General features: G+C 42.9%; 7 protein-coding genes across 7 annotated transcripts; 4 read left to right on the forward strand and 3 right to left on the reverse strand.

Moving 5' to 3' along the window:
* The first annotated feature begins 101 nt into the window (after window positions 1-101).
* Window positions 102-971, forward strand: BCR41DRAFT_187370 (hypothetical protein). The gene is made up of 3 exons (XM_022019795.1): window positions 102-365; window positions 521-542; window positions 658-971. The coding sequence occupies exons 1-3, from the start codon at window positions 135-137 to the stop codon at window positions 903-905; spliced, it is 501 nt and encodes a 166-aa protein (XP_021877001.1). The 5' UTR covers window positions 102-134; the 3' UTR covers window positions 906-971.
* On the forward strand, window positions 972-5,352 carry BCR41DRAFT_187424 (hypothetical protein). Its single transcript, XM_022019796.1, has 13 exons — window positions 972-1,008; window positions 1,133-1,240; window positions 1,337-1,698; window positions 1,812-1,920; window positions 2,195-2,351; window positions 2,485-2,582; window positions 2,673-3,027; window positions 3,150-3,693; window positions 3,780-3,979; window positions 4,083-4,162; window positions 4,288-4,403; window positions 4,520-4,653; window positions 4,729-5,352. The coding sequence occupies exons 2-13, from the start codon at window positions 1,186-1,188 to the stop codon at window positions 5,252-5,254; spliced, it is 2,736 nt and encodes a 911-aa protein (XP_021877002.1). The 5' UTR covers window positions 972-1,008; window positions 1,133-1,185; the 3' UTR covers window positions 5,255-5,352.
* A 1,097-nt stretch (window positions 5,353-6,449) lies between these two features.
* On the reverse strand, window positions 6,450-12,561 carry BCR41DRAFT_425544 (hypothetical protein). Its single transcript, XM_022030599.1, has 5 exons — window positions 11,594-12,561; window positions 9,949-11,498; window positions 9,383-9,851; window positions 8,233-9,275; window positions 6,450-8,125 (listed from the first exon to the last, which is right to left on the reverse strand). The coding sequence occupies exons 1-5, from the start codon at window positions 12,336-12,338 to the stop codon at window positions 6,515-6,517; spliced, it is 5,418 nt and encodes a 1,805-aa protein (XP_021877003.1). The 5' UTR covers window positions 12,339-12,561; the 3' UTR covers window positions 6,450-6,514.
* A 169-nt stretch (window positions 12,562-12,730) lies between these two features.
* Window positions 12,731-15,508, reverse strand: BCR41DRAFT_187667 (hypothetical protein). The gene has a single exon (XM_022019797.1). It carries the CDS (start codon window positions 15,458-15,460, stop codon window positions 12,839-12,841), a length of 2,622 nt encoding a protein of 873 aa, XP_021877004.1. The 5' UTR covers window positions 15,461-15,508; the 3' UTR covers window positions 12,731-12,838.
* A 4,638-nt stretch (window positions 15,509-20,146) lies between these two features.
* Window positions 20,147-20,389, forward strand: BCR41DRAFT_295951 (hypothetical protein; the record flags this gene model as incomplete). The annotated part of the gene is made up of 1 exon (XM_022020424.1): window positions 20,147-20,389. A coding segment is annotated over one exon (243 nt), but the record flags the coding sequence as incomplete, so codon positions are not given.
* A 509-nt stretch (window positions 20,390-20,898) lies between these two features.
* BCR41DRAFT_187697 (LIM-domain binding protein-domain-containing protein) lies at window positions 20,899-23,842 on the forward strand. Its single transcript, XM_022019798.1, has 7 exons — window positions 20,899-22,282; window positions 22,388-22,481; window positions 22,628-22,736; window positions 22,855-23,009; window positions 23,114-23,380; window positions 23,497-23,567; window positions 23,647-23,842. Exons 1-7 carry the CDS (start codon window positions 20,931-20,933, stop codon window positions 23,801-23,803), a joined length of 2,205 nt encoding a protein of 734 aa, XP_021877006.1. The 5' UTR covers window positions 20,899-20,930; the 3' UTR covers window positions 23,804-23,842.
* A 1,904-nt stretch (window positions 23,843-25,746) lies between these two features.
* Window positions 25,747-27,714, reverse strand: BCR41DRAFT_361878 (hypothetical protein). Its single transcript, XM_022025623.1, has 2 exons — window positions 27,627-27,714; window positions 25,747-27,275 (listed from the first exon to the last, which is right to left on the reverse strand). The coding sequence occupies exon 2, from the start codon at window positions 27,265-27,267 to the stop codon at window positions 25,870-25,872; it is 1,398 nt and encodes a 465-aa protein (XP_021877007.1). The 5' UTR covers window positions 27,268-27,275; window positions 27,627-27,714; the 3' UTR covers window positions 25,747-25,869.
* Between the last annotated feature and the right edge of the window lie 220 nt (window positions 27,715-27,934).

Genomic DNA, 27,934 nt, shown 5'->3' on the forward strand with positions numbered 1-27,934 from the left:
TTTCTCTTTCTCTCAAAAAAAAAGACGCAATTGTGAGCAATCGAGGGAAGTGAGAGGATATTACGTGAGTGTGAGTGTGAGTGTGGGTAGATAAAAGAAAAACGTGTAGAGAGAACGACACCTCACTTTTGGTAATGGATTTGTTCCCAATTTCAGGAACATCCAAGGCTCCGGGTAGTAAATCATACCTGTCGCCCATTGATGCCACCTCACCTTATCAAACCTCGCTCGAGGACAATAAAGAGGGGTTGCCTTCATTGCCGGATCTCTATGCAGAAGCCTATCCTCTCGCACTTCAAGCAGTTCAAGAGGATGCCAATGGTGATCATCACACAGCACGACTCCTTTATTGCGAAGTTTGCGAGGTAACAGAAATGCTTTTTTTATAAGTTTATATTTTTCATGAAGAGAAAGAAAAGGAAAGAAAGGAAATGAAAGAAAAGCTCTCCAAGCAAATTGATTAACACTCTGCTGACAAAGAACTTTTGTCTTGTTTTTTCTTTTGGCCCAATTATTTTAGATATTTACAAAGATTATAAACTGTAAGGCGATTGCTTCGAAGAATTTTTGTTTATGTTTCCTCGAATACATTCAATGAAAGCGAAAGTGATTGGATAAAGTTGACTGGGAGATTGTCATCCTTCGTGTATTGTATAGTACTGCAACCAGGAGAGGAACGCGAGCTCGTGAATCGGAAATTGAACCAGTACACAAAACGCGCCGAAGCAATTTGGGAATCTAGAAGCGCCAGCACAGTTCCGTTAAAGAATATTAAAGAGCTATCTGAATACGAAAAGCTTGCGCAGGAAGCACAGGTAAAAAAAAAAAAAAAAAAAAAAAAAACAACTTTATTAGTAGTATTGCTATGTCTTATCGCCATCGATGTTTCAATGGGACTATTCTAGTTTGCATATGAACAAGGAGTTGCAGAGCAGGAGAAACAGCATGAGCAAGGTGCATTGGATTTCTATACAGATTCTGCAGATCTCTTTTGGCAGGCATGGAAAGGTAAAATTAATGGATTCAACAATATTCTTCCAAAAAAAAAAAAAAAAAAAAAAAAAAAAAAAGAGGGCTAAAAGATTATATATTATGAACATTATCAACGCATTGACAATGCCTCACTCTCAAGCTGCTCCGGAAGGCCCCACAAAAGAAACTCTGAAGCAGAGGCTAAACGATGTAATGGGTCGAGCCGAGGATATTAAAGGGGTTCATTTGAATACGATGCCGCTTTTAAGTAAGTTTATGGCCAAAAGAAGGAAAGAAGTCCAACGATAAAACATGTACTAACACATATTATGTTATATCTCTAAAATTATACATGGTGTAACAGAAGAGAAGCCAAGTTATACACCTATCATAGCTGGACCCTCTAATTTGACACCTCAGGAACTTCGAGTCCTCAAAACCACCATGGTCATCAACAATAAAAGATATCATCCATGGAGCGATGCAGATGTCAAGGATTTACTTCGAGAAAAGGGGCCTTTTACAGATCCAGATGGGATGCTCGCACTCTCTGATAAGCAGACTGCCAAGTTTGGGTCTTGGAAGCGTGTCTCCCAGATCATGGAAAATCCAAAAATGATATGTTTGATTTCAAGCACAAGCATTGTGCAGGACATTGTGACAGATTGTTCATTTGTAGCGAGCTTGTGTGTTAGTGCGAGCTATGAAAGGCGATGGAAGAAACAGGTAAGGAAAAAAAAGTGCTCCCATTTGAATCATATAGATTATCTCAATAATCAAACTATTGATGATCTTATGGTTATTAATCAATTGCTGTCTCTTCTATAACATGACTATAGTTAATTCGAGCATGTATATACCCTAAGAACAAGTTTGGCGAACCCTGCTATAATCCACATGGGAAATATCTTGTCAAGCTCACCTTCAACGGCATTGCTCGACGCGTTGGTAAGACGATACAGTCAATAAAGCAAAATGACCTCACTCAATTGTTCGCATATAATCTACGACATCTTATACTCCGTATTCCCGCGTAAAATTCATTTGTATAATCTTGAAGCTCCTTCATTACATAAAGTGAATAACCGAGTAGGGTCAACACATTGGTTATTCTCGTTACGATTAAGGCGCCATTTTGCTCATTAACTATCCATTGTGTTTTTCTCTTTCATTTTATTTTATTTTATTTTTTCTTTTTGTATGGCTTTTTTATTCCAATTAGTGGTCGACGATTACCTACCAGTTTCCAAAGCGGGAACTTTAATGTGTACTTTCTCAACCAACAAGAACGAGCTATGGCCTAGTATAATTGAAAAGGCGTACATGAAGTTGATGGGTGGTTACGACTTTCCTGGCTCGAATTCTGGAATTGATCTTTAGTACGATTTTTTTTTTTTTTTTTTTTTTTTTTTTTTTGAGACTATTAACTACAATAGATCGGGAATACAAGACAACATGTAATGGATATTTCCTAGCAAGAGAACTTACTTTAACTCTTTTGAATATCAATAGCGCTCTGACTGGATGGATACCTGAGCATATTTTTATCAAAGAAACTAATTTTGATAGCGAAAAGCAGTGGAAACGAATGATGGATGGACAGCGCAAGGGTAACAAGATAATCATATAGCAATTATAGTCATGTTATCCGATATACCATCCCTATTCATCCCTAATTTACATATGCTCTTGCCATTTAGGTGTAGCGCTAGTAACTATTGCTACGGGGCATATGTCAGATGAGGAGGCAGATCATTTAGGACTTGTGCCTACTCACGCATACGCTGTATTGGACTTGAAGGAAGTTCAAGGTCTGCGGTTACTACAAGTCAAAAATCCATGGAGCCATAAACGCTGGAAAGGGCCGTTCAGTCATCTTGATGCGGATCATTGGACAGAAGAACTGAAGAAGGAGCTAAATTTTGATCAGTTTGCAGCGCTGAAGAATGATGATGGCATTTTCTGGATTGATTATGAATCTGTTTGTTCGACATTCGACACCATACACATCAACTGGAACTTGGAGACTTTGAACTACCGAGCTGTGATTCACGCGTAAGTAATATAGTGCTGGATTTAGCACTTTATTTCTTTATGTCTTTGCAAACGGATAATGATGTGCAGATACAATCAAGAAAGTCGTCATTAAATAGCCTCCCCCGAATTCATCAACATAGGCCTTGGCCATGCAATTATGGGCCAAAGCGGGATAACTACAATCTTGGCTATAATCCACAGTTTACGCTGATAACGAACGTCAAGGGTTCTCGACCATGTGTGATTTGGCTGCTACTCTCAAAACACATCACCAAGACAGAGGAAAACCGAGACTTTATCACGTTACATGTCTTCGATGTTCAAAGACAGGTACAAAACCAAGCTATAACATATATCCCTGCAATCTCTTTATCCTCTGCTTCAGCAAGTACATCTACATCTCTCGCTTCATTACCTGGGCAAGCAACATCTTCATTGTCCGTTTTGTCAGCCCGTAGTCAGGGTACAAGGATTTATTATGAAGGTAATTCGTTGATCAAGGGTATGTATGTCAACAGCCCTCATATTTTAGTCCGCTTCGAAGTCCCTTCAGGCCAAAGCGAATACACGATTGTGTTGTCACAGCATATCAAGACTCGAGACCTTCATTTCACATTAAGAGCATATGCCATGTGTGAATTTGAGCTTCGAGAAATACCTAACAAATATGCTATTGAGCGGAAGGTAAGAGAGGTGACAGAGTTGCTATAGTATCTCTTCCTTTTTTTTTTCCTTCTGTTTTCACATTTCAATTATTGGTTCTTCTTTAGTTTGAGGACGAGTGGACGGAAGAGACTGCAGGTGGAAGTGGCAATAACGCCAGCTTCCTAAACAATCCACAGTATCGTTTGGTCGTGCCTGTGCCCCCAGCACCTCAAACGGCAACATCAGTCCTATTCATGTTGGAATCGCCTACGGATTATGCAGCACATGTACAGCTGGTGAACTCGCAGGGCAAGCGTGTTTCATGGTAACGCAAAAAAAAAAAAGAGCGGTGATAATGAGATGTGCTAGTCGCTTAAATTCTTCTCTTCTGACGATCCATGATCTATTTGTCTTTTTTTTTTTTCAAGTGTTTGGACAAAGGATATTATCGCACAGTCTGGCGAATACCGCCATGGGTTCTGCTATTGCGAAGCTACTGATATTCGACGTAAGGAGCATCACGCAATGAAGCTTTTTTTAAAAAAAAAAAAAAAAAAAAAAAAAAAAAAAAATGGCCACAGTTCAGAAAATTGACTGGAGTTTGGCTTATTAATTTTTTTCCCTTTTTTAAAGCGGGGCAATATACTGTTATCGTGTCAACCTTTGAACCAAATCAAATTGGGAAATACAGACTAACAATGCAGTCCCATATCGAGCTATCGTTAACTCCCATCCCTATCGAAGGGGCTGTAAGTCCTTAGTTTGGATTTTGTTAAAACGTCCTGCTAGGCTTTCCTAGCTATTTTATTATTAATTTTTTTCCCTCAAATTTTGACTTTCGAACGCTTTTGTTCAATATCTACAGGGAATGTTTAAAAAGACTTTGAAAGGTGAATGGGTCCTAGGTGTCAGTGCCATGGGTTGGCATCACCATCAAAGTCTCAGCTATGCAAAGAACCCACATTTCCTCGTTCCTATAACAGAGATGACGTCGTTCAAGTAAGTCCAAAGAGTTCTTTGTGTTTGCACTTTACATTATGTAAACCTTTGACTTACAAATTTCCTGGTTGTCAGGGTCCGGTTACAAACTCCCGAGATGACTAACCCAATGCCGAAGACTAACATCACAGTCTTTGAACGGTTGGATGAAGGCATCCTTGGACGAGAAATATGCTCCTCTGGGCCCTACGCTTCCATTCCTCAGGGTGTAGCCACAGATACAATCACGCTCTTGCCGAACCAGCATGGGTATCTAATGGTGGTATCGACATTAGAGCCAGGGATTGCAGGCAAATTTGTGTTATATGCCTATAGTGACCGTGCCCTGGACATTAAGCCTGGCGGTGGAGCGGCGACGACTGTGAACGTGAACATTGATGGGACAGCATCTTCAATCAGATCACTATCGCTGTCATCCTCTTCTGGAGGCTCCCCATCACCAAGTATTGCTAACTATTCACCGTTATATTCGCCATCAGGAAATCCAAGTGGAGGAAACTATGCGAATAATCGGCCATCAATGAGGTTCAGAAGACAGACTGGACCTGGACCAGGACAAGGTTCCACAGGTGGAGGACTTCTCTCGCCTTCAAATTACTAGCTTTTTTTTTTGTGTATATTTTTGTATAAAATCCTCCTAGATCGCTTTTCTCAGGCCCGAAGTTGTTTTTTTTATCATTCATTCAACTCCTCTTCTCCCTCTTTCCCCTTTTCCTCTCTTCTTCTTTCGATCAAAGTTTCTATCAATGGACGCTGTTGCTTTAGATACACCGTCTTTGATATACTGGAGGGCTCCATGCAGTATATGTATTTTAAAAACATACGAACCCAAGCATTTCTCTTGGCTGTTTCTGCCTTTATCTATTCATATTGCCTTGGAAACCATTATTCATTTCTCCTACTGCCTAATATATTCATTTATCCTTTCTTTTACTTTGGCGAATCCGAATGCTGCTGGAAACAAGATGCAGGATTGGTTCGATTAGGCCACCATGCACTAAACAATCAGGAGCCTACCAGCGATATGCAGGTTTTTGAGGCTGTTGTCATAGCAGTGGTGGCAATGCCTATTGAGAGTAGTAATATCCGAATAAAGCTGAGTTCTTACCATAAGGACATTAATATCTTCAAAAACTTCCCACTGAGCAAGAGAAGATCCAAGAAGCTATACATAAGGCAGCCTGATGACCCTTTGGCCAAAAAGGTTCCAATCTCAAAAGCCATCAACACTTAGTTTTTAGAAATTTTGAAAGAAGCAGGAATTTGCTATTGAAGGACTGCATATAGATCGGGCCAATTGTGGCCTAGGCTTGCCTTATCATAGTGTATGCCCATATCATGCGCGAAGCCTAATATGGACCTAGAACAGAAATACAATGTTTCTTCAGAAGATAATTAAATAAATAAATAAATTAAGGTATACATCGAGTTCTATCCTTGCTGCATGTCCATGTAAACACGACCTGCCGTTACCATATAGCCGATGATGGTCAGAAATAAAGATTTAGTGTTTCTACTCTAATGAAATTTTACCTATCCGTTCAGATCTCATTTCTTATGCTCTAGCCAAAGTGTGTGCCTCCTTGGCAGTTTGCGTCTATCAATTATTGCATCAGAAGAAAAAAGAACCCTTGATAAGAGGACATGCAGCAAGGATAGAACTCGATGTATACCTTTTTTTATTTATTTATTTATTTATTTTTGAAGTTTCGTAAACCAACCTAAACTCGTACTCCGTAGGTTCTGCACGACATGAATGTCTGTCTCTTATTGATACATTTAATAACATTGGTTTAATCGGCTTTTAGAATGATATTTTAGGCATCTCTTATGAATAAATTCTGTTGTAACCTAGGCTAGGCTACCAATAATCCTCAGAGCTCATACTGGCAACACTCATGCAGTCGCTGGCCATACCAGCATCTTCATCTCTGGTTCTCAGTTTTTGGTTTCTTGAACTCAGGTCCTGCTGCTGATTTGACGTCAGTGGCACGAGTTCTTCCTCTTCTGTACCATGTGTCACATCGTTGTCTATGCATGTTGATACTGAAGCCCATGACTCCGGTCGACTTACTAATGATACTTTGGGCCGCTGCATAGGTTGTTGGAGGTCCTTTTGAAGCCTTTTCTTGGACTTATCCGACAATTCAGTCTGTTGGTGATGACCAGGGGAGGTAGACGTCTTTTTGTAGTACGTTTCCCCAGCTTTCTCAGGCTGCAGAATCGAGGTTTCTAAGGAGCTTGCCGAGCCCTTGCGCTCCTTCTGGGCTATATCCTCATCGTCATTCATATCATCTTCTTCATCAGAATCGCCGATCATATCTTCTGACCGCCCTCCAATCAATAGCGCAGTAAATTGGCTAGCCTTTTGTTGCCATGTCTGAGGGATGATGTATCCTGGAGAATAGCTCTCCAAGCGACTTGAGACCTTTAGACGACGGCCTGGTGTAATACTTTCAAACCATCCCTTCTTACTCTTGGTCCTTCCAAGAGATGTCATAGATGGCTTCCTACCGAGGCTTTGATTATCTGTGTTCTGGGTAGCCCCATGATCATTTTCCTCGTACTCTGATAGTGGTAACCGCTTGTATGTACCGTCATTATGGACCTTAGCCTTAGTAACCAGGAATAGGTTTTCTAGTCGCTGTCGTTCAACTGTCGACAATTCAAGTTGCCTCATTCGCTGATCCCTGGACATTCTTTCAAAGACGAGCTCGTTCATAAATGTATACATCCTATTGAGGACACCAATATGCATAAACCCTGCTCGACCGCTCTTCTGCCAACATCCATGCTTTTCCAAAAAGCTCTCCAGCTCTTGCCTTGGCATGGGCCGATAGCAGATAGACCCTGGAAAAGCTGGTGAGAATTCCTTGGGAGTCAACTGAGGTATTTCCTCGTGGTTCTTACGGTAGAGATCGTCCCAGAAGAGATACCACCATTGATGAATCCGAGTTCTGTTCACAGCTGCCATCCGTTCATACAGGAAATCAATGGCCAGAGTGACGTCGGTTGAAGGGAAACGGACCTTTGGGTTTTCTTCGGTAGCCAAGACAAGAGCTTCTAGGTCTTTCCGCTTCAAGGTAGGATTGTCATAAACATTAATAAAGAAATCATAGGACAGAGTCGCGTCTTTGTGCTGTGCTTCGTGCCGATAATGAGCTTGGTATGCCTGCATAACTCGTTTAACCTTCTTGGTGCCTCTGGACACGAGAGCATGATTATCACGAAGTAGTCGCGCCAATGCTGGCGTCATTTGAAAATCTCTGGTAATGCCAATGATGTCGTGGCCAATAGTGGTTTCGTGCGATAGTTGAGCCGATCCTTCGGGATCCTGAACTTCTCCATCAGAATACGTGATTGTGACAGAGAATCCGGGGTTCATGTTGTGCCCTTGCCAGCTAGACATCTTCTTCCGATGAATAGTAAATAGTCCACGCTTGTAACTAACAGGGGCGTTTACTAGAGACATCTGTTAAAGATACCGAAATAGATAAATCAGTGGTCCTGCATCTCATTTGACCCGCTGAACCAGACAACAGAATTGATTTTCCCTCCTATAAAGTGCAATAAGCTTACCTCCATGGTGCCATTGCTCTCTCTACCTCTATGGACGCCTCTCATCTCAACAAATGGGCGTATAACAAATTTCCCATCCAGTGCTCGGAGTTGGTACCTTAGTTCCCTTCGCCTTTGAATCTCAGCATCTTGGTTCTGCTGGATGTAGCGATCCAGGTCATGTTCTTTGACAAGAGTCACTACAACAGATGATTCATCATAAACAAAGACCACGGAAAACGGGAATGGGACTACGTAAGCCTTTCCGAAATAAGTCTTGATGTTGGATGTCATAAACTCTGGCGCATAATACATATCTGGCCCTACAAACTCTTTTAAAATAAGAGTCCGCTTGCGCACCATGACGGGCGTCAGGAATTGGCATGCTTGCGAGTATGATCTTAGGCCAATTTGCCTTACAATACGGAGGTTCTCCACATGGCGCTCTGCAACTGTACCAGCAAAGTTGAGTAAATAGGGCGGTCGATGTGGCGATTGACTATATGCCACAATCTTGTTCTCAGGCATCTTGAACGAGTCATCAATAAGCAAAGTTGTCGTCCATGTCTCCTGCCAGATACGTCGCTTAATATGCTTGAAGTAATTGAGTTTTGGATTGAATATCTCAAGTGAAAAATCAAGTCGTTGTTGGATCTGCTTGAGCATGATCTGGAACTTTTGAGTTTGTCGGATCACAAACCAAATGACAATGACGCACATAAGGATATACGCTGCCACCAACATGATTCCGAGTGCATTGACAGATAGAGGGCCAACTTTTAGGACGATGAATAAGCCAATTACGCTAGTGACAACGGTGCAAGCTCGTGACCAATACTCGCTTAGGTTCTGAGAAGCGTATAGGAAAGGTTTTGTGCGGTAGTGTCGATATATTAAGCTGACTGTGAAGACTATCTGAAGCCCCGCACGGGTTGCCTCGATAGTCCTGCGTTCGTAGCCTCGGAAGAGGCAGTTATCTTTGGAGAAGAGGACAACTATGACAACAGCAAGGAGCTTATTGAACATCACAACAACTTTGTACGTCCCTTGCTCCCTTCTGTAGCCTAATAAAGTGGAACAAGTATGCATTAAACCTTAAGTATAAAGAGTATAGTTATAAGGGTCTAGAAAGATAGACTATAGCTTTGCTTTCATAACATTGACCTCATACCGTTATAGAGGAAATTGTACGGACAGTTATCTGAGTTGGTCAAGCGCTTGTATTCCTCATCTGGGTCCAGCCTCCGTTCACCTTGCTCAGTATACTTGTCAATCCTCGGCAAGTTAAGGATTACTAATCTTCTGATTGCCAGCGGAAAGTATAGTGTGTTTACACAAAGAGTGAATATTGCTAATGGGATGATTACATATGCAAAATTGAGGTCTTGGATCTTCATAGATGTAACATAACAAAAATCAGACGGATTTCGATAAATGCCACTAGGTCCAAGTGGTGTAAGGACTGGGAAATCTACGTTTTTATAGGGATTCGAGGTAGGCCACATAGTATCGGACCAAACTAAGGCGTCGAACGACAACTTTGCCAGAGGCAGATATAATGTTGTTAGCAGGAAGACAATGGAGATTGTTTCAATACGCTGCTTTTTTGAGCGAAGGCTCCAAGAGGATACTTCAAGCCCCTATTACCATAGTAGTATAAGGCTGGTTAGTATAGAAAGCATAAATGCAAGCCAATTCTGCTTTTTTCAAAGCATTTAACGCAGGCACGAGCCTTACTTCTATGTCATCATTAGGATCAGTCTTGGTCATAATCTTGAATGTATACAATCCGATACAGCAGACCAAGGTGAACAAAATCAAGAATATCATCCCATGACCCAGCGCTCTTGGGAAATCCAGAGATAAAATAGCAGGGATGATGTTGACAGTGGCATAAAGCCACTTTTGGTTGATGAATGTGTTACCAGAAACAGAGAGGTATAATCCGACGAACTGTAAAAAATCGCGAATGATCTCAAGTCGCATCCATGATATGCCAATGTTCGAAGCTTCACCACTCATGATTCCATCTACTGCTGAGGATAGGAGCACGTTCTGGAGCTCCTGATCAAAAAATCCTGGGGGTTTGGTCACATTTATCTTCAGCTGATCGAGTGACACGCCTGTGGGGACTCTTCCCAGTGGAGGGAACATGCCTTCCTTAGAATCTTGTGCTTGCTTTTTCTTTTGCTTTGCGGCTTGTTTGGCTCCTGTTTTTTCCTGTTTGGATGCCTCTAAAGGCTCCAATGCGGGGGAGAGCGGTACTTTAGAGAAGTTGGCTGGTTTTAAGGAAGAAAGATATGCATCAAGAGCTGGATAGGTAATCAGAGGAGCGCTGGCTTGGAACAGGGCATCAGCGCTATTAAGTGAAGAATTCTCTGGTGCACTTCCTGTACGTGCAGTCCCCAATGGAGTACCTCCCATGTATTTTTGAGAAACTTCCAGTTTGTGTGAGGCGTTTGTTAAGGTTGACTGTGAAGGGCGTGTAACAGAATTTGAGTTAAGCTTCTCTACGATTATTGTAACGTCGGCTTGGGTTGATTTGTTCTCGTTTTCATTCTCAAGTAATCCGATCTTTTCCTTGTTACTACTATCGTCAGATCGGAGAGAATCCTCCTCAAGGTCCGAATCTTCATCCAAACTACCGAAAGATAATGCTTTGGGGGTATATTCCTGTTGAAGCTGATTGGTTTTCTCAATCGTTTTGTTGTCCGCTTGGATCAGAATGTTCTGGCTATCTGATCTAGTTGTTCTGCGTTCACGACTTCGCCCGGTAGACACAATAGTTACTGCTTCATCTACCACGCGGCTGACGCTTCCGTTATTGTGGCCACTATCTGATCTATCCTCGCCACGGTTTTTAGAAATGATCACAGTTCCTGACCCAGAAGCCCCTACAAGCTTGGGAATAACCGGTCTGGCGGGAATGCCTTTTACAATCGCATACATAATGTCGGGCCTTTGCTTCTTGTTACCGTTATCTTTATCCTCTCTCTGAGCTTTCATGCGTTCCTTCTCCTTCAAGTCTACATCACTTCTTTCTCGCCGTTGGTTAGCTGGATGTTGTTTCCGCTGTATATTCAAAATTGGTTCGGACGATGTCTTGGATCTTTTATTATGGGCTGCTGCTGTTCTCTTGCTTGAGTTAGAGTCAACTAAATCCAAAATTTTGTCGACTTGCTCCTGAGCACCCTGATTATCTTTAGACTTTGGTATTATTGTGGATATTGAGCCGCGACTATTTCCTGCTGTGTCCAGAGTGAGTTTTGGCTCCACGCTTGGCTTGACTAGAATCATTAATATAAAAAGAAATAATATTGTAAGTCGAAAGGTGAATGATTTTCGATTACACAGCCTATACTAGTGTGTTACATCGTCATACCTAGAGGCAAAAGGGCATCGATAGGCCGCCCAAGGGGCTCGGAGCCAAGCACGAGAGGATGATTTCGAGCAAGGTGTTGATGACGGTTCAAGGATGCCTCTTTAGTCTGCACTGGTGGTATCACAGCCAGCTTCAATATACCTTCATTTCTTTTTGTTGGAGTTGAAAGAGATGTTAGAGCGCGCGCTTCTTTGCCTGAAGATAGTCTTTGCCTTCCGGTATCGATTATAAGGTCTGGCTTTGGGTTGGAATGTCGTCGTGTATTATGTGTATTATGTGTATTATGTGTATTATGTGTATTATGTGTAGTTTGCGTAGTCTGAACAGTCTTGGGAGCAGTACTTCTGAAAGGCCGCGCCGGAGGTGGAATCGATGGCTGAGTTTTGATTGTATCTAATGAATGTCGATTTGATCCAAAGACGTGCCCTTGAGCTGGCGCTACTGATCGGAGAGGAAATAGAGGTGCATCTCCTCTTGGTCCTGACCCAGAAACAGAGGTCGATGGTAAAGCGCAAGTATTGACGGGACTAATAAAAGGATTGCTACCAGTAGATGATAATAAAGCTGGTGATGACCCTGACACTCTCGGTTGGGTAGCTAGGTGAGCTATGACAGGAGGACCTGCTTTGTTTAAGGAAGTACGCCGTGCCTGTGAGCGTGGTGTTTGTACAGGTGTCTCGAGGTCGCTCCAAAATGAAATCAGATTGTTGACGTTAGGTGATTTTTGTGGAGCATGGTTGGGCATCCTTGCGGAAGAGTTGTAGAAGGTATTTGTAAACTGAGATATGAGAGTTGGCCCGCAGCGAGAGCGGTGTCAGAGACAGAAGAAGTCGATAAGTTGATGTTGGAAAAAGAACAATAGCTTTAGTGGCGTACGAATAGAGTGAAGAGCGTGAGTATGTGTGAATGAGTGTATAAGTGAGAGAATAAGTGAAAATAGGAATGTAGGGCGAGAGTGAATAAAGAGGAGTGAGAGTGGTGACCAGAAGTGGCATAAAGAAAAAAAGACCAGGGGCGCAACGAACATGCATGCCACGATAAAATGCTGTCCATAATCAATTCAAAAAAAAGGGGGTGAAATGTTGTGCTGTGTGTGATATTTGCTCGAATCATCCCTCCGTCATTGATCCAAGCACAAGCCTGGTTATGGTCAGCATGATCATCCACACGCTCCCCCTTTTTTTTAAACTTTTAATTTTTTTTATTATTTTTTATATTTTAAATAATATTTCAAATATACAAACCTCAGGCCTGCGCCTTGCGCTTGGCTAACTCAGCCTTTAGGGACCTCATGTCTTGTCTAGTGAATTCTCGTTCCCGCTGTGCTGTCTTGAGTTGGCGCATCAACTCTTCTACCTCCGATTCAAGATCACGAATCTTCTCTTGATGCTCATTCGATGATGTATCTGGGCTCATACGCATGACCCTGGCTTTCAAACGTTGATTCTCTTCTTCCAACTCTGAAAGCAGTGCATCATTCTCCTTTTGAGACTGCTCATACCGATGTCGAAGATCTAATAAAGTACGCTCTAGCTCCACCTTCTGCTGACGCAGAGGTTCCAACGCCAGAATCGCCTCGCGATGAACTTGACCAGTACCTTCAAACACTTTAAACATTTCATCCGTCGGTAAGGTTCTCCCTTGGACATATTCTGGCTCAGATTCTACTCCTTGTTGCTGCGGTGGCGGTTGCTGTTTGAGATGTTGTACCTCTGTCTGTCCCTGAATCGGTGATTGCGACAAGGACGTAGCTGATGCTGAGGTAGATCCATCTGTCAATGTCGCAAGCTCAGCGGACTTTGTTAATAGCATCGCCTGAGCCTTCGCTAGTTGTGAGCGAACATGATTGTTCTCATTTTCAGATTCTTCAAGTCGCTGCTGCAACTCAAGGATGGTTCTTTTCTCTTCGGCCTGAAACTCATGAATAAATTGCCGTAATTTGAGAATACCATGTTCAGCTTTTACCAACTTTTCCTGCAGCTCTTTCACCTCCAAGGCGTGATCACTGGTATTCATAGGCTCATTATTATTGGATAGCAGTCCCGCATCACGGCCAGGTCCATCAATCTGCTGCGTCTCTCTCTCTACAGGTGCGCTTGCTCGGCTCTTCACTATAGATCTCTGGAGTTCAATTAGCTGAAGAGCCACTTGCGTCAAGGGCTGGATCGAATATCCCAAAAGCCTCACGTTAGTGAGCGTTGAAATAACAATTTCCTCTAAAGCATTCAACTTCTCCGATTCTCCTGGTAGCGGCACTAATTTCTCAAAGAGATCAACTATGAGTTGCGTTTGCTCTGACGCCTGCTGATGTTCATCCTGAAGTTTCGTTAAGCTATTTCTCAAGTGAATAACTTCAGGTGCCTTATCGGCAAACATGACTAGGTCTCCCTGTAACTTTTGAATCGTGTCCATTTGAGAATGGTTTTCAGCCTTTTGCATCTCTGCATAAACAATCTGTGAGTGAACCTGGGCTTCCAACTCTAGCTTCGACTTTTCCAAGGCCGAAATTTCTACCCTTAACCTTTTTTCACGCAGCGTTGCCTCATCAACAACTGTAGTATGCTTGCTAACAGTATCTTCAAGCTGACTCTGTAGTCGTGAGATAGAGTCCATATGCTGATCATAGCGCCACTTTTCCTCATCTTGATAACCTCTGAGGGCCGCCAGCTCGCTCTCTGCTACTTTTGACTGAATCTTTATCCTTTCCATCTCCTTTTGATTTTCCTGCAGCATGTCTTCTGCTTGTCGGATTTGACCTTCCAATGCATGGATCTGCTCCTCGCTCCCTCTCCTCTCTTCAACCAGCACTGTCTTGAGATGCTGTATCTCAGACATAAGACTTTCCAGATCGACATCATAGGGAGTGCCCTGTCCCTTCTCGGCTGCCTGCTTTAAATGAAGGTACTCTAAGCGTTGATCCTCAAGTTGCTGTGTGAGACTAGATAGTCGTGTTGTCCAAGTCGTCTTCTGATCCAATGCGGCCGCCACCATCTCTTCATGTTGCTTGCGCAGTGCAGCCAAGTCTTTTACAACTGCATCATGATCTTTAAGCTCTGCTTGAAGTTGCTTAAGACTACTTTTCGTCTGAACAAGTTCTTGTTCTAGATTTCTATAGAAACTAGATTCATTCTGAACCTCATCCTGACTGGCCTGTAGTCTCTCAACTTCATCCCTCGCAGCTACAAGTTCCATCTGAACACGATTCAGGAGCCCTTCGGTCCGCAGCTTTTCTTCTTGAGCCATAAAACAATCCTCTTGGAGCTTAATTATGCGTTCAGCCATGCTATCATATCCACTCTGCTCCATAGTAATATCTTTTCTGGTAATTACGAGATCATCTTCAAGCCTCATCTCACTGTTACCATGTACTCGTGCTCCTTCCAGTATATGTAAATCTACCTTGGGTGATTGTTCCAGTAACTCCGTGTGCTTCTTCATTTCATACAACTCCTGCTGTAACTTCAATAGGCGTGATTCCGAACGCTTGAGCTCCGTCTTGAGGCAAACTTCACTTCTTCTAAGTTCATCTACCTCCACACCATAGCCGTTTGCGTTTGCTTCATGCTTTGCATTTTGGTTTCTTAAAGCGACTAGTTCGGCTTCCAGCTGCACAACACGCTCCTGTGCGATTACTAGGGTGCACTGCTCAGTTATTTCCTCTTCAGCTGTAGACTCCACACCTCGTTCCGTCAACACCTGTCTCTCATTTACCTCCGTTTGAAGAGCCTGCAATTCCTCCTTTACCAAGTTATACCGATGCTCCAGCTTGGCTAGTTCAAAGGCTTGTTCATCCATATACTGAGCTTTTTCCTCTTCAAATGTATCGATTAATTTTTGCTGTATAACTCTGTAGGCATCGTCCTTCATGATCTGTTGACTCTTCAGTTCATTTCTATATCAAGTAAAGAATAGTTGGGACACTCTTTTTGTTCAGCGACTGCATAATGACAGATATTTTATTCAGCAAAAAAAAATAAAATAAAATAAAACTCGAAAGATGTAAACTGAAAACTATTGCTCTCTTACCGATGCTTTTCAGTATCAGCCAAGAGCCTCTCCAGACTCTCAATTTTTGAATTGAGATCACGCTTTTCAGTTTCTGAACGCTTAATTAAATCTTGCAGCTCCTTCATCTCTTCTCGTTGCCCTTTCAGCTGTCTGCGGAGGCCTTCAGCTTCTTTGGAGAGCTGCTCCGATGAATCCACTACTCCTCCAAGTGGGACACTTGACATTTGCTTCTCTAAAACGTACTCTTGTAGTTGATCCTGCGAGCGCTGGAGCTCTTCTCGAAGCTGCTCATTCTCTTCAAGGACTCTAGATAGCTGCTCAAATTTAGCATTGGCAGCCTGGGATTCCAAATAACTGTGTCGGACTTGCTCAAGCTCTGATTCAAGCTCCTGACATCTTGCAAGCAATTTGGATTGTGACTCGAAAGCCGCATTTGCTTGAGCGCTCAACAAGGCTTCCTGAAGGCGCCGGTTCTCTTTCGCCATAAATTCAGCCTGCTCTGAATGCCTGATAGAGAGTTGATTGAATGCAGCATTTGTCATATCCAGCTCCGTCTCTTTTCTAGCAAGTTCGCTACGCAATTCCAGAATCAATGCGCTCTCACGGTCTGTTGTCATGGCATTAAGTTGAGCCGATAGTGACGCAATCTGCTGCTTTAACTTTTCATTTTCCACCAGTGAAGTACCTTTTGGTTCACCACCGTTCTCGTATACAACGTCATGGCTTTGTGGCACTGAATTAGAAATATGCGCTGTGTTCTGATGGGCCTCATTTGGAGGAAGAAACGATGACTCTGACTGATAAGACTGCTGTGAGCAATTGAGATCTTTCTCCGTGCTAAGCTCGAAGGACGAGCGATGTGTCATAGTTGATAGGTTACCGAATATATCACTGAGGTTTGCTGACCTTTCCTGAGCCAAAGTTACCTCCTGCTTATGTTCAATGACCGGAGAAAACTGTGATGGGAGAGTGGTTGATTTAGATGACGGTGAGTGAGGATATGATTTCTGCTGACGCTTTTCCAATAATTCCCGGCCTTTCTCCAAAAATCTCTGCTTTTTGTCCGGTGTTGCACGAACAGTGAGCGTTCCTGTCTTCTCCAAAGGTGGTGACACCACTGCTTGTTTTTGGGGAGTCACAGCTCTGTTCAGAATATTGGAGGTTGAAAGTTGGGAGTGAGAGCTTGATTTACCGGATGAAATTCCAGCCTGGTTACCGCTAAATGAATTTTCGTTAATCCTATAAAATGGGCTCTGCTCGACAGGAATATCAGAAAAGTGTGTTGGTATTGCACTAAATTCTAGAGCTGGTAACTGTGGAGATTTTGATGATTGGGAACCTATAATTTGCTGATTCTCTGCGCTAACGCTAGCTGAGGTAGCCAATGGTTCAACTATTCCTGGATAGGCGATGGATGTTGCGGCCACAGCTCCTGTTTTATCAACATAATAGAAAGAAAGAAAAAAAAAAAAAAAAAAAAGTGAGCAAATGAAAGCATTTGAAAGGTTTAACCTCCAAGATTTTAATCCATACGTACCCAGACATATCCCTGAGGCATCTGGATAAGATTCTTCTGCTTTTTGGGTCACATCCAATGTATCAATGTTCTGAGCGATATTCCCAGCAGAGCTCGCCAACTGTATTACTTCTATTTGTGCCCGGTCTTCATCTCTTAAAGATAAAGAAGCTTGAACTACAGAGCTCTCCTCTTTGATCACAGATGAGATTGCCTCTTTCATAGATAAGGTAGCAGTGGGTGTAGTGGCGATAACATCATCCGTAATCGCCATAGCCTGATTTTGATCCGACGTTAGGTTAGATGGTAATACATTAGGACCATCAGGAGCGGATGCTGACAAAGTAGCTGCTCCCGACATTTCATCTATATGAGGACCTGCAACCATGTAATCAGCCTGAGGAGAGGTTTGGACCTTGCCCTTGCTTGCAGAATCGTCCCCCGGTAACTGCTTGGGCTGCAACTGCGAAAGTGATGAGGAAAAAATTGACGTTGCACTACTTTTTACACCTTTAAATAACCGTGACATGCCTCGTTCAAACGCGGCGGATTTTGGCATGTTCAGTAGATCCTCAACAGCACTTAGCGTCGAGTGGTCTAATAATGAAGTCAATCCACGTTCTTTCGGACCAGGACCTGATATAGGAGAAGTTATAGGTGTGTGTGTAGTGCCGTCTTCCGTTAGAGAGACTTGATCAAATGTAGATGTCTCGACGTCAATTTGCTGTGTTCTCCAAGGCAACGAGTCTGACTGTGAAACGGGATGTCCATAGCTGTCATGGTGCTCATGAATTAGAGGCGTCTGCTTTGCGTAAATAAAATAAGGTGAGTGAGCCGATTCAGCATTAAGTTCCAATATAGAATAGCTGCCTTGTGGTCCCATAATACTGCTCTCGTGGGAAAATTGACTGCTAAAAGTATTGGTCAGATCGCGATGAAATGTAGGGCTGCTAGGGCCCGCAAGGTTGTCATCAAATGAGATGGGTTGACTATCAGAAGACGCTATTTGGACTTGAGACTGATGTGTATCTGGTTGCTTAGTCTCATTTTGATTACTTCGATGAATATCTTTAACAGAAACCGGTGGTTCATCGCTTGGCTGCAAGTCATTGCTGGAGCATAGAGGCGAAGTCGCAGGTGGAATGAAAACTGGTTCCTGTGGGTACATCGAGCTTACGTCTGAGGATGATTGATCATTTGATGTCTGATTTTCTGTAAGAAATCCCGTGAAAGAAGACAATTCAGTTATTGCCTTGGGCCGTTCAGACCCCGAATTAAAATGCGGGGAAACATCAGTTGATGGTTGAGCACCAGGTACGTGATGGGACAGTCCTTGTGCTTGCCTCTGATGATTGCGTTGATCTTGAAACTGGTTCCGGTCCACGCTTTGAGGGATTTCGTCCACCATTTTAGGTGTATCATTGGCATCCAGCCGGGATTGGCCGTGCTGAGCCGTTTCCGGCGATAAAGTGGGATGCATGTCGGCATGAATGCTATCCTGCTCACTATTCCTCTGTAGAACGGCATCAAAGTCGGCGTCCAAGGCGTCCGGCAGGCGATAACTCAATGGTAAATTCTATAACCGAAATTGGAAATAATCAAAAATAGAAAAGTTAGGTAAATGAGCTACATAGCTCTCAGTTTGATTTGATCGTAACAGAGACAAACGTCTAAATAAAATTCATCGTGAGTCAAGCAATACTTTGAGACTATCTCACTAAGACCATCTGAAATTGATGATTAACCATTATCCATTGAAAGTATCACTTACCTCTTGGGGTTTTTCTGTTGTTGCCGGTATGTTCCGTGACTCTACTGACTCTACATTTCTTGCATTCGCTCCTTCATTTTGTTCCTTCATTAGTTTATCCGACCAGCTGGCCCCGGAAAACTGATCGGATTCCAATGTTAAGCCCTCTGCAGAGCTTGCTATAGCATTGAGCGCACCATGCAAGTCGATGTCCTGCATGATTTGTGGGTAGCTATATTTTGACTGCTCTGAAAAAATGGATTGGTTTTGATGAAAAATGTGCGTGAAAAACGCGCTGGGGTCCACGGCTGTAGTTCCTGAAAAAAGCTGCGATGCATCCATTTCTGATGATTCGGTAAAAACCGGGATTGGATCAAGATTTGCCGCAACCTTTGGCTGCCCGCTGTGTTTGTCATCTAGTAAAGGCGATTTTATTTGATGTATGTCATCTGTAATGAGGTTCTCCTCTTTAGCGACATCATTTAGAAGTGGAGAGCCATGTTGGCTGAGACTTGCATTTGGTTGTGGTTCGAACCTCTTGTCTCTGGGCGATGCTGTTTTTACAGGAAAGCTCTGAGTTATTGGAGCGGAATGCTTAGTTTCCTGTGATGCCAACATCCGGGACTGAGTTTGTTCATTCTGTGTTATATCTGCCTTCATAAGCTCATTAGGAGGACCTGGAAACAATGAAGAGGTATCAGTAGCACTACTATCTATCATTTGAGCTCGATAGGACTGAATTTGAATTTCAGAAGTCGATATTTCCCGCTCTGTTCTCTGCGGTCTGAACTCTTGTACAATGGATTGTTGGGTATTTAGAACTGAAGGCTGGAACAAATCAAAGGTCGAGGAGCCGCCGAAAAGTACATCTGCAGAAGGTAAAGTATCTTCGATAAGCCCGTCAAGCGGAGGTTGGGCATATTTTGGTTCCTCAGTGATTTTAGTTTCGGGTGGATTTGTTCTCAAAATTGATTGTTGAGGGTTCTTGAATGATGAGATGTCAGCATCAGATTGGCTCTCTTTGGTGTCTTGATGCTGCATGACTATCTGATGGTTTGGCCTTTGGGGCTGTTCTTGTGGAGTCGAAGGCGGTCGTGAAAGTTGATGAGGTTGAAGCGGAGGATGGTGGCTGTTTTGGTGCACCAGAAACTGGGGTCGAGGAGCCACCGCTGGGCGCAAAGGCGGATTCATGGATGCGTTTGGAAGCATGTGGCTAACTTGGCGGTGCCGTTGCTGTTGCTGTTGCTGCTGCTGTTGTGGCTGCGAGGATCCGCCTGTGGGCCTAATTGAAAGTCCAGCTGGAGGTCTGATTGAAGATCCAACTGGGGGCCTAATTGGAGATCCGACTGAGGGTCTGACCGAGGGTCCGGCCGGAGGTCTGACTAGAGATCCGACTGGGGGCTTGACTAGAGATGGGATTGGGGGTCTGGTTAGAGATGCGGTCGGGGGTCTGGTTGGGGAACTGGCTAAAGGCCTGGCCAGGGATCCAACAGATGGCCTGACTGGGGGTCTGAAAGGAGGAGTGCACGCTTTAGTCACGCCACTCCTGATTCCTGATGACAGATCTTGGGAATATTTAGAACCTTGGCCACTGACACTGGTACTTTCACCGAAAAGACTATCTGCAGTAGGTAGTTCATCCCCCTTTATCCCGCTGAATACATTAGTTGTTTGTTGCTCGTTGGGTAAACCCTATTACATCAAGACATTGGTATTTAAAGAAAAAAAACAACTTTTTGAATAAACTTGAGTAAATGAAAACGCGATGACAAATGAGCTTTTATATGATTGATTTGGTCATACAGACATGATGAGCGTAGCGTGCTCGTGAACCGAAGAGGAATATATATAAGACTCGAGGTTATATCAATGGTTGTCCGTTGTTCAAGAGTTTTAAACAAGAGTAAACTAAGCATAGTTGATGATGAGAATGAAAAAGTAGCGAAGGACACCATGTGTCACAATGCCCTGACAAGCTGCTAAGGAGCCACGTCACATTAGCGACCCTTGCATACTTTTTTAAAAACTAAACTGAGTCGCTGAAAACTTTGTTATTCGCAATAATGTTTGGAGCCAGTCATTTCAACACCAATACCAAAAACAACAACAATAACAACAACAACAACGCAGGTAGTGGTAGCAACAGTAGCAATATCAATACCAACATAGGCATTGGCACCTCACTTCCGAATGTTTTGTCAAATTCCACTCCTTTGAATACAATCAATACCCCAGATGGAAGTATTTCATCGTTAACTAACACAGTTCACATTCGGCCATCCACGACAATGATGTCTAACAACAATTTAAACGGACAGATGCAGTCCTTGCAACAAGCACAGGCACAACCAAATCATACTCATGTTCAACAACAGCCCCATCCTCCAGTTCAGGTTCAACATATGCACCTGCATTACTTACATCAACAACAAATATTACTACGGCAGCAACAGGCACAGCAGCAGGCACAACAACAGCAACTGTTATTGCAACAGCGCCAACAACAACAGCAGCAGCAACAACAACAGCAACAACAACAGCAACAACAACAGCAGCAACAACAGCAGCAACAACAGCAGCAACAACAGCAGCAACAGATACAGCAGCAACAGCAAATACATCAGTTACAGCTACAGCTACAGCAGCAACAGCAACAGCACCAAAAACAGCAACTGCAGCAGTACCAGCAGCAGGCACTCTTACATGCAGGACATCAAGGGTTGCAGGCACAGTCTATGCCTGCTTCAACGCCGCTAGGTTTCCATTATCAAGCACCTTTTCAGGGATCTAACATGGGCCCACCAGGACATCTAAACACCATACAGCTACAGCAGCAAAAACAAATGCATTTGCAACATCAACAGGCACGGCTACCGCAACAGATTATCCATCCAAATCAATTGCATCAAGCGCAACATCAACAGCAATTACAGCTTCAGCTTCAGCATCAGCAACAACAACAGCAACAACAACAGCAACGACAACAACAGGCCCTCGAACAGATGCAACAGCAACAGCAACAGCAACAGCAACGTCAAGAAATTAAGTCTCCACAACAACCTCAGCTTCAGCATCAATTGCAACCGGAGCAAATAGCACCAAAGCAAGAATTGCAAAGGCATGAGCATTCGCAGAAAGGGCCACAGGACCTAGAGCACGAAACAAATGAACAGCAGAAGCAGCAACAGTCGAATCAGTCCCGACATCCTCAGAATGAAGAGGGCCGACAACAACAACAACAACAACAACAACAACAGCAGCAGCAGCTTCAACGGATAGTTCAGCAACTCCCTCAACAACAACAAGAAGGACAAGACCAGCCTACGTCATTTATGACCCACCATCAATCACAACCTCAACATCAACTGCAGCAATCGCCGATGCAGTGGCAAGGAGTCCCATTCGGGCATACAAGGTATTTTTAACATCAATAATATGTTTTATATTTCTTAAATTTTTATAAAAACGGGTGATATAAACTGTTTCGGAAACTTACTAATCCCCACTTTTAATGATTAAGCACACTGCTTTCTCATCCTCCCGAAGAAGAACAAGAGCCGAAAGCTACTCTGTTACTACTGCAGTATTGTCAGCAACTGATTCCCCATGATGAGGTACTTTATACCTATGCATTTTTTTTTTTTTTTTTTTTTTTTTGTTTTTTGTTTTTTGTCTATATTATATCGTTTATAATTGGGCTTGGATGCTACTCTAGGAAATTGACTTTTTTTTTTTTTTTTTTTTTTTCAACATATGTTAGAACCAGACGATTCAGTACTGGCAAGCTTTTGTCAACAAGTTCTATTCTGCTGATGGTAGCCAAAAGTATACTCTTTTCAACCCCTCCAGTAAAGAAACCAAAGTGTTTGGTATGTATTCAACCTTAAATCACTACCTTAAATGTAGCATGCATGCGTGAGTATTGTGTGTTTTTATTTGAAATATCGCCACTCACCTAATATTATTTCATAACAGAGCTGCCTGTAGCACTATTAGCAGAGTATTACTCTGTGAATTATCAAGCAGGTGTCCGGGAAATGAGAATTACTTTAGACGGTGCTCTCGAGTCAGTATCAAAAATACCATTAGTTATGAAATGTCCTAGAGTATCCTTAATATCAGACTACGTTAACGGGACAAAGGCAAGGGACATTTACTTTACAATAACATTTTATGTCCAGCGCAATCTTTATATTATTATCGCTGTTGTTATTATGGTTAACCAGCCTCGAGGAAACATTTATAGGTCGTGATGGCTGCCGATCTGAAGGTCGTGTTCACACCAGAATTCAAATTCGAGAGAATGGAAATCACGGTATCAGGCTTCCAGGAATTAGTTCCTCGTCCAAAGGATGAATTACCACCCAGTCCAAGTCTTGATGCAAAAACGGAAATCAAGAAGAAGTCCAATGCTAAACGCTCGCAGACTGCTCTGAGAAACGTACATTACACTATTCCGGACAGCATCGTAAATGAGTTTGGGGTTGCGAGTAAAACCATGGGAAAGCTTGAGGTATGCCTTTGGATTGCAAGCGCAAGTAAAGATATTTTAGAAAGCATTCATGTATTTTTTTTTTTACCAGCAAACTTGTTATCTCAAAGCAACAAAAACTCAATACGCTTCAATAGATACTCACCATGCGATCTAGAATGCCCAAGTTGATGCAACAGTCAGGTATACGGATGACAACAGGTAGAGGGTAGCCTTTTGTTTTGTTTATTTTTTTTGTGAGTTTTTCCGAAACTGGCAACTGACTGTTAATTATTTCTCCAAATAAGACCCTACACAGTTAAAGCTACAAGCAACGCAGGACAGTCAACCCTCCGTGAAATTGGAAGACAACACTTCTCAATCTATATCAAGCCATATGGTCATGGAAGGAGCCTCAAATCAAATACTGAATGTCAATGGTCATGGAAACACATTACAACATGATACATCAATACCCTCAACAGGAATAAAACGCAGGTTATCCATGAGTATTCATCCAGGGGCTATATCCTCCGAGAGTACTCAAGCATTCTCCACCAGCAGCACAGATATACCTTCGATAGTCCAACCAACGCCAGGGATCAATTCTGCAGGCTCAACAGCCCATATCCAGCATGTGGGTCCGGTTACCGAATTAGGACTATCTGCATCGCCAGCGCCACTAGCATCTCCCTCTATGATTTCACCCGCAATCCCTATACAAAACATTAACAATACCGCAGCTATAGTAGCGCCTTCAAATACCAAGGGCAATAAGCGGGCACGTAATGCTTCTTTGGCCACAGCATCAAGTAGCAACAATTCTGCTAAAGGATCAACCCCAACTGTATCATCCACAGGAGGTGGAGGGCGGAGCCGAAAGAGTAATGGGAAAAAAGATGGGAATCCCAAGCGAAAAGGAAGCGTGGTGGATGAAACCGTGAATGGGTCATCCACAACAGTCTCGACAGTTCCTACGATGGCAAGTCCTGCTGTAAATCCTGGCAGCCCCATGCCCATTACAGCGATGCCAAGAGCACCTATCACTATGGAGTCACCTGCATCAATGTCTTCACCCATACCAACGCCCTTAACAACGGGTATTGTGCAGGCGGCAGCCGAAAGGGAATCAGGTGGATTAACTGTGTCGGGATCGAACGCGACTACGTCTACACCTGCTCACGAAAGCAGCAATCATACGTCAGCGAACTTTTATTCCAATTTTATATCCAACCAGGCGCTATTGTCATCTAATGATGTCTCTGGGGGCCTTAGTATGGACTCCATTCTCCAAATACCCCCCGATAACTATGGTCAAGCAGGCGAAAGTACGACTGGCAGCACCCTAGGTGAAAACGATAACTGGTCTAGCTCATTAGATTTTTTGACTGATCCCAAGGCTCTAGACATTGAGTTTATGTTTGAGACTCCATATGAGAGTCAGGAAATAGACTCGGCGATGGGATCTGTCTCATCAACAGCTCAAGAGAGTCTTACAACGTCAGTGAATCCATCCCTACTCTCTTCTGTCGGGATGAGTAGCGCTACATTGTGATAATTTTACAACACAAAAAGAAAAAGGAAAGGAAAGGAAAGGAAATGGAAAAGGAAAGAAAACTTTATGTGATGATTATTTTATCAATTTACTCATCGTAACCACATGTACCCAATAAATGCATAATGATCCTGCAAAACCACCATTCTCTTATGCCTGAATTTCTTCAATCACATCCTTGTTCAAGTGGAAGGCTAAAAACCACAAATTTTTTGTTGTTGTTGAACCTATTGAGAGTTTCTTTTATCAATGATTTTCTTCCAGGTATGCGGACTGAATCATTAGGGTATATATCATTCACTTTACAAGCATTTTCCTTGTTACATGTATTATATGCATGTATATATAAATGTACACTAAAAGAGGCCTGTTAAAAATAATAACTTTTAGTCGATTATTTGAAAATGCAGTAAAATATGAATAACTGATAGATATAACGAGGATCATTAAAGTATCGCTAATCGAAGTTTCTCCAGTTATGATTTCTTTTTATAGGACATTCAACGGTCTCACTCGTATATCCACAGCAGTTTAATATGGACCTCTCCTTCATTCATTTACTCCCCCTCCTTTGGAATTATTAACCAAGACGTCATATTTCCTCCTTTTTTATATCTCCTTCATGACTGTAATTAAGGAGGACATGAAAAAAAGGGTCGAAAATTACAAACATGTCATTTGACGAAATTAGATAGTTTAGAGAACCTTAAAGGCTGTGGGGGGAGGTCAAGAAGTCATGTGGATGGAATGTATTAATAAGCTAGTGGAGAGCCAGGTCCTGAACAAGCACAAGCAATAATGATAAGCTTCAAATAATCAACCACAACATCAAAATAGAGAAGAAAAATCAGAATAATGTTTGACTAATCTAAAATATTGTTTATTGCCCCATATTCCTATGACAGAGGTGAGGAGAGAGAGAGGATTAAAAGAAAAAAAAATGCAAATATATCAGAAAAAATAAAAAATTCAAGTATTATTGCTGTTCATCCTCCTCCTCCTTATCAGCACCACATCCACGTTTGTCATGACGCTTCAGTTTGTCTAGCCTTCCAAACCGTTCTCCACATTGATTGCAGCCATAGCGTCCAACTTCCTCATGAACGTTACGAACGTGACGAACATAGTCTGTACGTCTCTTAAAGGGACGTCCGCAAATACTGCACAAGAATGCTGGGACTTTAAGATGGCAACGAGAGTGAGACGCAAGTTCACCTTTTGTGGGGAAAGCCTTCTCACACTCAGGGCATTGGAACCGTCTGGGTGGAGGCGTCACACCTGTCAAACCATCTGCTGTCCTTGCTGTGCGAGATTCATATGGTGCTTTGCGTGTACGGACATTGCCTGACCGGTTAGGACGAGATAGGGGCTGAGCCTGCAATGCAAAGTGATCTCCATATAAAGACATGGCTCCTGTCTGATAGCGGTTGTCGGTAGGGGCTGAGAATCCATAGTGTGGTGTTGTTGGTGGTGTTGGTGTGAATGAGGCTCCAGCCTCTGGGGTAATATATGCAGAAGTATATGGACCATTTGCAATTGGGCTATGAGAACCAACGCTGTAGGGCGAAGGCATTTGATGTTGAGCATGATAGAAAGTTGAAGGCGGAGAATCTGGTGTAGGATACTGATGATCGACCAGTGCGTTCATGCTACGTTGAGGGAAAGGAGCGAGAGCGGCGGGAGATCCGGACGGGTCAGGGCTCTGGCTACTATAATGATGACCCTGAGGAGAATGGCTGTGTGTGGCGTCTGTAGAGAATACGGACTGCTCCAGTGGCCGCGCATTTCCAGTGTGCTTAAACGAATATGCCTGAGCAGGGTACTGAGAGATGTTGTAGGAGTAGGGCATCACGTCCTCGAAAATCAAATTGGGTTGGCTCATAGTCGAAAACGAAGTCATCGGGGACATGGACGACGACATGGTAGCCAAGGTTGGGGCAATACCAGAAGGAACTGGCGAGCCATCAGGGGTCATTGGCGACAAGGAAGCAACAGAGGTCACTGGGAAAGTGGAAACAGGCAGAGATCCAGATGTTTGAAAAGACTGCAGAGTGGGCGAATTATCTTGGCAAGGGTAGCCTTGGTATTGGTCAGCTCCACTCTGTTGCTGTTGTTCAGAAGCGTTCAGAATCCTGTTAAGTCTCATTCTATCGCGAGGCTGCTTGGCGCCCGGTCCAGCCGAGGCGAGGTCCTTGTCATCCTCGACGTAGAAATCTCTTGGGTCTGATCCTAGCTTGGGGATCATGAACATCTCCTCTGCATAGGCCCCACCACTGCAAGTCCGTTGATGAAAGCTTTGACGTGAGGTCGGGGCACCAAAATCCATTTCACGCCCGATAGGCGCAGGTGTAAAGTAGGTTGTACCGAAGGACATTGTGTGGCTATTCATTCAATTATTGGACACAAGAAATAAGGTCAATTACAGAGGTCTCGGATGGAATGTCAATCGAATTACGCTGATTGAGACACAGCGTATCAGAATTGTTCCTTTCTTTCCATTTAATTTTATATCTGCCCAAAAAAAGAAATGACGAATGAAAATAAAGGAAATAAAAAAAGGGGGGAACGAAGGGGAAAAAAATAAAGTAACGCTAACAAACTAGTTTACTGCGAAACACCAGGCACAAAACAACACGGAGCCAGATATTAACAAGAAAGGGAAATAAAACAATAATAATAAAAAAAAGGTTAAACATGCTTGAATGGTTAGTCTAAGCGACCGATGTTCTTACCGATGGTTTAAATATAGACAGAGAATGAAAGAAAAATAAAGTGTGCACTATAAGAACGAATTTTCTTTTTTTTTTTTTTTTTTTTTTTTTTAGAAAAAAACAAAACCAGGGGTGGTAAAAGATATGTAGTGTGAAGAGTGTATAAGGGATTATGGTCGAAAAGATGAGTGAGGAAGAGGAAAGAATCAAATATGGGGAAATGAGCGTTAAACGTTGAAGATACGTAAGTTGGAAGGGTAGTGAGTGAACACTATAGAAGTTGCAGTTGATGCAGGGTTGGGGTTCGTTAAAAGAGAAATAAGAGGTGTG

Source organism: Lobosporangium transversale (assembly GCF_002105155.1).
Source record: "Lobosporangium transversale strain NRRL 3116 chromosome Unknown BCR41scaffold_51, whole genome shotgun sequence".
Taxonomy (NCBI): domain Eukaryota; kingdom Fungi; phylum Mortierellomycota; class Mortierellomycetes; order Mortierellales; family Mortierellaceae; genus Lobosporangium; species Lobosporangium transversale.

Coding starts and splice junctions, on each gene's coding strand:
- BCR41DRAFT_361878 (XM_022025623.1), bottom strand. CDS start 27,267: ATGTCCTTCGGTACAACCTACTTTACACCTGCGCCTATCGGGCGTGAA.
- BCR41DRAFT_187370 (XM_022019795.1), top strand. CDS start 135: ATGGATTTGTTCCCAATTTCAGGAACATCCAAGGCTCCGGGTAGTAAA. Junction 366..520: donor TTTATTGCGAAGTTTGCGAG/GTAACAGAAATG, acceptor CAATTATTTTAG/ATATTTACAAAGATTATAAA. Junction 543..657: donor ATTTACAAAGATTATAAACT/GTAAGGCGATTG, acceptor TGTATTGTATAG/TACTGCAACCAGGAGAGGAA.
- BCR41DRAFT_425544 (XM_022030599.1), bottom strand. CDS start 12,338: ATGCCCAACCATGCTCCACAAAAATCACCTAACGTCAACAATCTGATT. Junction 11,499..11,593: donor CGATGCCCTTTTGCCTCTAG/GTATGACGATGT, acceptor TAATGATTCTAG/TCAAGCCAAGCGTGGAGCCA. Junction 9,276..9,382: donor GTACAATTTCCTCTATAACG/GTATGAGGTCAA, acceptor CCACTTTATTAG/GCTACAGAAGGGAGCAAGGG.
- BCR41DRAFT_187697 (XM_022019798.1), top strand. CDS start 20,931: ATGTTTGGAGCCAGTCATTTCAACACCAATACCAAAAACAACAACAAT. Junction 23,010..23,113: donor ACTACGTTAACGGGACAAAG/GCAAGGGACATT, acceptor AAACATTTATAG/GTCGTGATGGCTGCCGATCT. Junction 23,381..23,496: donor AAACCATGGGAAAGCTTGAG/GTATGCCTTTGG, acceptor ACGCTTCAATAG/ATACTCACCATGCGATCTAG.
- BCR41DRAFT_187424 (XM_022019796.1), top strand. CDS start 1,186: ATGGGTCGAGCCGAGGATATTAAAGGGGTTCATTTGAATACGATGCCG. Junction 3,980..4,082: donor CAGGGCAAGCGTGTTTCATG/GTAACGCAAAAA, acceptor TTTTTTTTCAAG/TGTTTGGACAAAGGATATTA. Junction 4,654..4,728: donor ACAGAGATGACGTCGTTCAA/GTAAGTCCAAAG, acceptor CCTGGTTGTCAG/GGTCCGGTTACAAACTCCCG.
- BCR41DRAFT_187667 (XM_022019797.1), bottom strand. CDS start 15,460: ATGAAGGACGATGCCTACAGAGTTATACAGCAAAAATTAATCGATACA.